The sequence below is a fragment of the Zeus faber genome (genome assembly GCF_960531495.2).
Source record: "Zeus faber genome assembly, chromosome: 15".
NCBI lineage: Eukaryota > Metazoa > Chordata > Actinopteri > Zeiformes > Zeidae > Zeus > Zeus faber.
The window spans coordinates 21423628-21433592 of NC_137194.1; the positions used below are offsets into that span (position 1 = coordinate 21423628).

Consider the following 9965-nt stretch of genomic DNA (forward strand, 5'->3'; position numbering starts at 1 on the left):
GCTTTATAGACAGTTATTAGTGGAATTATGCAGTTTGGTTGTCATCTGTGCATCCTAGCATGGTGGTCACTAATGAGAACATTCCCACTGAGTTTGGTGTGAATCCACCCAAAGGTTACGGCATGGCAGGACCTTCTGTTGGTGTCAACATTACAGTGGACACATTTATTTTCATCCTGTACATGGCAGCATTGTAGTGATCACTCTGATCTTTTGACCAGTCATCTCATATCTTGGTACCAGGGCTGGGTATTGTTAAAAAAAAATACGAAACCAATACCAGTACCCTTAAAGTGATACAGATACCAAAAGAGTACTTCATTCTATACCTTTTTTTTCCCTCCTATACCCTTCATGTTAATGGAAACATTCAGTTACGTAAAATGCCACCACTCCTTCCCATCCAAATATTTTTCTACATTAATACATTTTGAAAGTGTTCAAATCATTGAAATATTTATTAAATGACTCTACGAAAACTGTACAATGAAGTATTTGGGCAGTGTCATTTTAAACCAATAGCCAGCACAGTAAGAATGATGGCAGTGAGTAAAACCTCTTTCACTGTTCATATGGACACCTGACTGTTGTTTTGAGACAGACTTGAAAAATTGTGAACCTACTGTTGTAGCTGCTGCGGTAGTGAGCCAATGACACGTCGCATTAAATCGAAAAACCCTTAAGCCACGATTATGGCTAAAACGATAATCATGATTGGAAAATGAATGGCACAAACTAAAAATTTATCCCAAACAAGAAGCTCAGTTACATTCCATCTGCAGGTTTTCGTTTTTTTTTTGCAAGAGAAAAAAACAACCTACCCTCCCTTCGCCACACGGGGATAATTGTGATCAGACGAAGAACGAGGGCAAATTGCACTCAGCTACCAAACTTTAGCGCAATATCTTTTGTGAATCGGACACTGAACTTTAATTAAAAACGATAAATTAATTGTGGAAGCCAATATCGACATCACTTATTGTGCAGCCCTAGCTTGCAGTGATGAGCAAATCCATACAAATAGTTATTTTTTTTGTTTTTTTCTTTCTATATCTGGGCACAAAGGATCGAATGCAGGTATCGTTTGACTGGAAAAGTTTCAATACTACCTGGTATTGGATTATTTCGGTCAATACCTTAAAGGCATTGAGTACCAATACCCAGCTCTGTTTGATAAACTGTAGGACTAAACCTGTTGAACATCCCTGTATGAATTGCACCGTGAGATCTAAATTGTCTTCATGGGCTTGAATCCTGTTATTGACCGCCTGCAGCTATATTTTTTATTTTGTTTTGTAAAACCTTGTCTTTTCCACTGTGTGTGAATTGTTAACAGAGGTTTATTGTTTATTGTTAACTATTGGGATTATATTTCCAATTTCTTCATTTATTTAAAGAACATTTTTATTGTTTCTTGTTCATTTTAAGTTTAATATACATATATCATTCTTTCTGTTTTATTCCTTTATTATTGTTGTTATTATTTATGTTCTTCTTCTTATTATTATTATTATTATTAATATTATTATTAAGGCTCCTTATTTTTAGTGTTCGGATTTTTATTGTTATTATTCTCCTTGGCATTTTTCGGGCTAAAAGTGTCAGTGGACAACCACTGGGCACACAAACACAGTTGAGGTGTCGTTAGAACCAGGACATGGCAGACATCTCTCGGTTTGAGTTTCATCCATATCGATCCACATACGGAGCACAAATTTGTGAAAAACCGACGAGCTTTGACCGGAAGTAGTCGCCGACACGCCAACGTTCAAAAACTTCCGGTTGGTTGGTGAAGCGAGATGAGTTTGTGGAGTAAGGCGCCTTGTGACGTCATCATCCAATTTGTTATATATGTGGAGCTTGTGCCTATCAACCCATTTGCACCGTGCCAGCTATGTGGTGTAGACTCCATGGCTCTGTAGTGGTCACAAACTGCGTCTGTGTGTGTATGGCCTTACCTGCTTAACATTGGCGGGGTGTTTCGTTTGATATTTTACTCTTTGCCCTTTTTGTAAATATAAACACGTTCTGTTCGCATCTGTGTGTTATTTTGCGGCATTTGAGCCGGTTCTAACCCGCAAAGTGTAGGAGTCGAAAACAGTTCAAAACATACAGTACTCCTTGTTTGCGACCTCACACGTGGAGTTTGCTTGCAGCTCATGGGCAAAGGGTCTGAATTGTGTCTATTTTGTTTTAGTCCCAAAAGTTTAAAAAGTTGAAATTCAACCGAGGGACATGTAGTGTTCCAATGTTCCATTCCGTTTGACTGGAACCGTGTTGTTGGGAACTTCCACACGGAGTGATTTCCTTCCACAGAGACACGTGAGGCAGGACTCCGTGGACGAGAGGTAGTAGACAGCCACCTTCTATTTTTTAGGATAAAGTTATCATGCGCGACAAGTGTATCAGCTTGTATTAGTAATTCACTGCATCCTTACGTCAGCGGATGCTGTGTTCATTGCAAACTTGGAAAACTTTAGACGTAATGCTGATGTAAAGAGGAGCGACAGCACAAACTGATGTTACTGCTTTGTAATTGGTGTCGATAATGGACCCCAGCAATTGTTGTTGTTATATAATAATAATAATAATAATAATAATAATAATAATAATAATAATAATAATAATAATAATAATAATAATAATAATAATAAATATAGCTGCAGGCAGCAATGCACAGAGTCCGGGTTAGTCATTTTAGTCACGAAAAACATTTTTTCGAGTTCCCGTGAAACGCAGTATCACTTCCTATCAAGCCAAAGTACAATTTTCAGAGTTCCCATGGAAGGCAGCATTACTTCCTACCAACACGAGTTACAATTTTCCCAAGTTCCCATGGAACGCAGCATCGTCTCCCTCTTATCTCGACCCGGCGCAGATCGTGCCTAAAGCAACCAATACACACCAATGGAGTCTAGGCCACAGCCCACCTCCCCCCATGCGGAAGCCCCCCCAGGCCACAGCCTGCACATACAGTATTTAGCAAATTGGATGACTATGTGACAAAGCGCCCTGCTCCACCACCCCAGCCAGCTCCACCACCCAAGGTCAGCTCCACCACCCCAGCCCGCCCAGCTCTGCCAACATTCAGCTACTTCCGTTAGATTGGCAATTATTGCCTATAGTTTTGATGTGCACTACTATAACACTCCTTTGTGTATCTATCTATTTCTCTATCTATCTGCAGTTGTATAACACATCAGCTGTGGACAAACACCCTCAAATGTGCCTGCAGGTGAGAATCAGCCTGATTGTGTCATATGTCATATTTCCCATAACTTTTCCCGTTTATTTATGCTTATTTCTCAATTTTTTCTTTGTAGTTTTCTTTACAAAACAGCCATGACATCCATTGCCTCTTCAAACCTGGTGAGTCTTATCTATCGCAGTGCTTTATCACTGGGTTTGGTATTCATGTTTCTACGGTGCCGTTCGGATGATCACAATTTCACACCCGTGCTTTTACTTATTACTTACCCGTGCTGTTATTTTTCCTCCCCGCTCTTCAAGATATGTCCACATGGGAGGCACATATGGGACCTGGTAGGCGGAATTTGATTGTGTATCTCAAATCTTCCATCCCAGCGGAGTTCTCTGCTCAACTCTGTGCACTGAGGAGAGAGGGATGTTACTCCAGAGGACCTGTTCAATTAGAAAGAATGGTATGTGTATGTGTGTATGTGTGAGTGTGAGTGTGAGCGTGTGTCCAAGGGAAAGGGAGAGAATTAACTAAGTATAAAAATGTTGCCAGCTGTATGAAGAATGACTGAATCAGTGAGTGATCTGTTTACAGGATGGGGGCGCTGTCGAGATGCAGTTAAACGTGCCGCCTCGTGCCCTAGCTGAGACATTGTGTGTGCAGGTATGTAAACACAGTACATGTGTATACTCTGTACCTGGCATGGTTATGGGGTTGGAGGGGTGGGTCTCACGCTTCTTCTATTGTTGTTAAATATTTAGTTCATATTCTGCTTATATCGTGTTGCTTTTTGTCTTTTATGCACCGACCTCACCAAGGCACTTTCCTTGTTTGTGCAAATCTACTTGGCAAAATAAAACAATCCTGATTCTGGTTGTTATTAACATAAGGTGGTTTTCTGCAGGTGTGGCAGTCGGATCCAGTTCAACGTGGGAAAAGAATTCTGTGCCTTGATCGTGTGTTTACCTCATGCGTTCACAATTTCACATACATGCACAACATACATTGATAGAACTACTCATGGCTCAGCATTAATGCATGCCCACATTTAAAATGGAATCATTTCATTCTTTTCCCAGACATGCACATGAGGAGTGGGTTGTTCGCTGTGGGGGCCTTGGTGTTTGTGGTACTTGTATTGTTGTTAGGAATCTTCGTATCCCATGCGACCAAGCGTGGAACTGCAGGTCAGTTCCATTTATTTATTTTTTACCCCGCCTCCATTTCACTTGATCATTGTATTGAAATCTCATGTCTCCAATTTCCACCTACCATAGCCATTAGTGTCATTTCTAATAACACCTGTCCACAGTGAAATGTGAATATTAGAAGGTTTACAGATTGAGTTGCACGCATTTCACCCCCTTCCACAACAACATTAACGATATATGTCATTATTTGCTCTCTTTATTTGTACTTTACCCTCATTCCTCTCTGATTTTCTCCGCGTGCCTCTAGGTTGGCTCTGGATCCAGAACCCTGTGATGCTGGTGTGCTCCTCAGAGCAGTCTGCCCACGTGTCGGCTGTGTGCGCTCTGGCCTCCATCCTGCAGGGGGAGCTGTGTGCCGCCGTCCGCTTGGCTCTGTGGAACCAGAGCTCGGAGAGGCCGGCCTCAGCCACGGCTGGGGCTGGAGTGGCGGACCTGGGTCCGCTGCCCTGGCTGTATGGACAATGGGATGAAGTACAAAAGGCGGAGGGAAAGGTGATTATTATTTGGAGTCCCGAGGCCAGGAGGTCCTTTGAGAAGTTAAGAGAGGAGAGTATGGAATTGGAAAAAATCAGGGAAGGAGAAGAAATCCGTAAAGGGGAGGCGTGGTGGGACAAAACGATGGAAGACGCGGAGCATTCTTGTAAAGGGAAACCCGGCACGACATCAAATCGTACGTCGGAGATGGCTGCCGCGATGTACAGAACCGTCGCGTTAGTGGAAGACGGAAAGGACGAGCCCCAGAGTGAGCCATCTTTCGTGACGGCTCCAGTGTTGATGGCCGCCCTGGCACGCTTACGGGGCATGCTGAGGGAAAGAGGCAGGAGTCATGGGGTTGTTCTGGTGTACTTCCAGGGTCAGAGCCACAACAGAGACATCCCCAATGACCTCAGAGGAATTCCCCGATACTGCTTACCGCAGAACTTCAGGGGTCTGATACAGGAGCTGGGAGGGATGCCAACAGGCACAAAAAGTGGGAGGTCTGGGCATCGCTGCTGGCCGAGCCTCCTCTCAAAGATTCTGTTGCTGTGCTTGGCTCGGCGACTGGCCCGTCGACTAAAAACATGGCTGTCGTAGACTGCACTTTCCAACTGGAACCATGGTGATGCCATCGCACCGCTGGTAGCTGGCATGGCAAAACCAGGACCTGTGCAAGGGCAACCTCAACCTGGGCTGCCATGGAGACGGGAGTTTCACATTCCACCTACCTGAGGGTGAAGGACTATTGTCCTCGGTGTAACCCGAGTCAGGGACCAAGAGAGACTGTGTTGCACTGTGAGCGTTTCAGAGCCACGTGCTCCTCTGTTTCGCCTTCCATAGACATTTATGGGCGGGTTGTCCGCTAATCCCCCACCAACAGTGAAAAAAAATAATTGCTAAAAGCATACTTTCAAAAAAAGTTTGTTTTACTGTAGCACAGAATGATGGGCTTTGCTAAATAATAATCTGCAACTCCCTGACTGTTTGTTATTCATTCTCCTAATGAAGCTTTTGTGTCATAATAAATCCATCAAGTATGTCACACGTGTCGTATTTTGGTATCCAGCAGACTGTAGTGGATGGCTTATAAAATAGGGACTGCAACGTGTTCAATTCAGCTAGAACACTGCATTCAATAACAGGTTTTCATCCTATTTTAATTAGATTTCACCATTGGTTTTACATATTAAAATGTGATAAAGCTTATAAAAGATGCACCCTAACAGCCTCTCTTTGAGCTGTGCTTTGACTATTGAACCGATACGGAACACCTGCCTCTGCGCTAACCGCTATGAAAAGTAGATTGCGAGATTTGCATACACAGTAAGCTCATGGATGCCCTCATTGTGCGAGTGTGTTGTTTAAAACACTCAGATGTCTGATCTCTAATTGGTATATGTGTTTTTAAACAAATTTCTTTCAAGTTTGTTGAAATGGGAAAAAAAAAACAACTCCGTTGAAGCTGTTCCGCAGTACAGCACTGTATTCTGCTGTAATAACATTCTGTGTTCTGCGCCAGGCGACTATGTTAAAGAAAGATCAATATCCATGAATGTTAAGATGACTTTTTACGCCTACAAACCTTGAACGCCGCATTACAAAACATTAAGCAACGTTTTTCCATTTGTAAATAACTTTCCTGATATGGACTGATATTATGTTTTCCATACTTTTATCCAGATATGATTCTTAGTCATCTCAAGAACTGTCAGACTTGCAAGCTCACCAAAAGCGATGGATGGAAGAATGGAATGGAAGTGGTGGAAGGCCTTGTTTCCTAATTTGATTCAGCGGCTGGATGTAAATGAGCCTGAAATAGAAAAGTGACAGTACAAAAAACAGTATACTAGCAAATTATTCATTTTGCCGTTATTATGTGTGTGTGTTCTTTAGTATGTCAGAAAACAAAGTATGCATCTTATAGTATTCATAAAGTACCAGGATGATACCACATCTGGTGAAATATCGAAATACGCGAACAGAGTCCGTGCTATGTGATGCTACCCAGTGGCCAACCCACTTCCCGTTCCACGCAGGTCTCCTTGGTGACCAGCATCCGTGGTTGACTGCTGCCACCTCATTTGTTTTCCTCTCATCCGCAGCCACTGACAGACTAGCCTTCCGAGCTGCGGACAAGTGCCCCACCGCTGATCTCAGAATGACATTGAACCCCGCATTTCTAAAAAAGGCGACGTAGTTGATATGGCTAACCCTCAGAATCCAGCACGACCGAATCAGCTGTCCAGGTGCTGGACACAATCATCTGTGGAACCGGGAGTCCCTCGTCTCACCCAATTTTCCAAAGTTCAAACCAAAAGCCTGCACTGTAACATTCAACAACACTGGTTTACTCATTAACCTTTTATCTTCATGGGATTGTGTCGTGTTTAGGAACAGGACATTTCATAACTTTACTCGTTTTACACTTTCTGTGTGCCACCTTGAAAAGTCTATTCTAGTAGAGAATGCAAAGAATGTACACTTGTTTTGCAAAGTGTAGAGAGGAATATCTGGCTTCTCAGTGAGCGATCAGGAAGCGTCGCCCCATTTCCTCCTTTGAACACTTTGAATAGGGTGGCAGTGGCTTGCGATGTTATTGGCAAGATGTCGGAATTCGATGAACTGCTCACCTTGGGTTGGCGCTCTTCACTGACAATATGCTGGGAATAAGACACAGGGAACACAAATCCGGAAATACCTGATGTTCATGTTCATCAGATCTTGTTGCGTCACATTTCATAAAACCCCAGAACAATGCACACTGTCCAAAAAGACAGAGTATGGATGCATGTATGGAATTCATCGTGTGTAATGTGAAACATCTTTATGGAGGAGAATGAAAATAACACTTCTAAATTTGTCTAAAGCTGAATTAAGGTGGCAATCGTCTGTGCGAGCACGGGAGTCCGTCAACCTTAGGATTCCTCTGCTGCAATTTATTCTCCATGACCAATCAAGCAAATACGTCAGGTGATGCGAGTCGCTGGAATGAATTGTTGACTCACTGGACCGATTCAATAAAGGTGTTTACGTGCCTTGGAAGATTTGACTTTACACTTCACTTCAAATCCATGGTTGGGTTTATGCACTAAAGCAGTCTCTAAAACATGTCTGAATCGTGCTTCATGATGAGCTACAGCCAGACAAAGTATAGCGATGAACTGCGTGGGGTTACTTTAAGAAAAGTGATTTGATTTAATGGCTAAACAAGTCTAGTATGAGGGTCCAAAAGGACTAGGACCCCCAAAAATATATAGCCTGTATGAAACCTATTATTAGGGGTCCAGCCCGCAGCCCTCCATTTTTCGGACTGAAAGTGTCTGGAACACGTCAACCGCTGCAGCTACCGACACGGTTGAGGTCTCGTTAGAACCGGGACGTCACAAAGATCTCGTGGTTCAAGTTGCATCTATATCGATTTACATTCTAAGCAGGAATTTGTTTACAACCGATTCAGTTTGACCGGAAGTAGCGATCGAAGTGTCTGGTGCTGAGAAGCCTTCCAACCCACGGAAACAAATTAATAACATTTGTACTCAGGGCAGTCCACATTTGCTGTCATCCCATTTTGATCTACATCGGTCTACATTTGTAGAAGGAGTTAGTAAAAAATTGTGTTTTCCTCACATCCGTCTGCGATGATAATAATAATAATAATAACAATAATAATAATAAAAATGATTATTATATTATTATTATTTTTTGTTGTTATTAGAAGTATTATGATGATTATTATGATGATTGTTATTATTATTATTATTATTATTATTATTATCATCTGCCTATTATAAACTGTAGATCGTGTGAAGTGCAAAATGTGACTACACAAATATAATATCTATCTTAAGCCTTACAGATAAAAAGTGCAAATTTTACAACTAAAATAAAATTCTGCGTCATTCATAAGTGAGAGTGAGTTTGAATATTTTTCAAACCTCAAACAATAAACGGTAATAATTGTTCTAATTCCTCCATGGACACCTTGGGGGACGTTGACCGCAGTTTGGGAACCCCTGTACTAGCAACACTGAAACCTGTTTCGCTGGTCCCACTGCCTGGGAAAGTCAAGGTAAAAAAAACAAAAAACAATGTAGCAGGGAATACCAGTACGTTTTTGTCAACACCTTTCTTTGTGCCTGTGACCACTTTAACTGAACTGGCAGATCATTAACCAGGCCATAAACCTCAAGGTCTGTGTCACATCATTAAATTCTGAACCGCTGTTCCCCACTTCATAACTGAAATTAATTAAAATCTCTCCGCCTAATAAATAATAACAAAAGCAATAGATTTTTTAAAATACTATAAATCTATCTTTGAAGCCTCTGGAGATTAATACCATGCTTCCCTCTAATGTATTTATTTATTAATTTATTTATTTATACTTTGTTTCATTTGTTTTGCGTTTGACTTTATTAATAGGGATGTAGTTTTCACATATTACAAAATGGACATCTTGCTTTCCTGTATTTGATGTGTTTATTTATGTGTTTATTTTATTTTTGTTTCGCAAATGGAACTTAGTTTGTTTAAAAATAATAAACCGCTGATAATAAAGTGGACTGGACCTGGTGTTTTAGTTTGTTTGTTTGTGTTTTCTTTTTTTAATGGTTTAAGTAGTAGGCAGGGAAGGTCGTAGCTGGAAAGTAGCAGCATGTTTTAAACCAGCTGATGATAACAAGCATTATAATGTGATCTCTGCCAAATTCCAGGGAGATACTTTCCAGATAATTGTTGTTGTAAGGGCCCATCTAAAAAGTGCAGACCAAGAAAATAAATAAATACATAAATAAAGCAGAAGAATAAAGAATTGATACAAGTGGCACAATATCTAATAAAGAAGTTATTGGTGAATATAATATAAGTATGAATGGAAAAAAGGATCAGAATCCACAGTGGATCCACAATAGGTAAGTGTTGTTGGACAAATTTGTACAAGTACACAGATAATTAATAGAGAGGTCACTATTTTAATGTCAGCAGCGCAATTGAAAGAATAGTATGCAACAAATACACATAGTTTGTCAGATAATGGGATAATACATCATCATATATCAAATCCACACATACACAGGGGA

General features: G+C 41.2%; 1 protein-coding gene across 1 annotated transcript; it reads left to right on the forward strand.

Moving 5' to 3' along the window:
* The first annotated feature begins 3558 nt into the window (after positions 1–3558).
* LOC307241259 (interleukin-17 receptor E-like) lies at positions 3559–5926 on the forward strand. The gene is made up of 5 exons (XM_080015299.1): positions 3559–3662; positions 3794–3862; positions 4104–4155; positions 4279–4386; positions 4658–5926. Exons 1-5 carry the CDS (start codon positions 3660–3662, stop codon positions 5482–5484), a joined length of 1059 nt encoding a protein of 352 aa, XP_079871425.1. The 5' UTR covers positions 3559–3659; the 3' UTR covers positions 5485–5926.
* The last annotated feature ends 4039 nt before the right edge of the window (positions 5927–9965 follow it).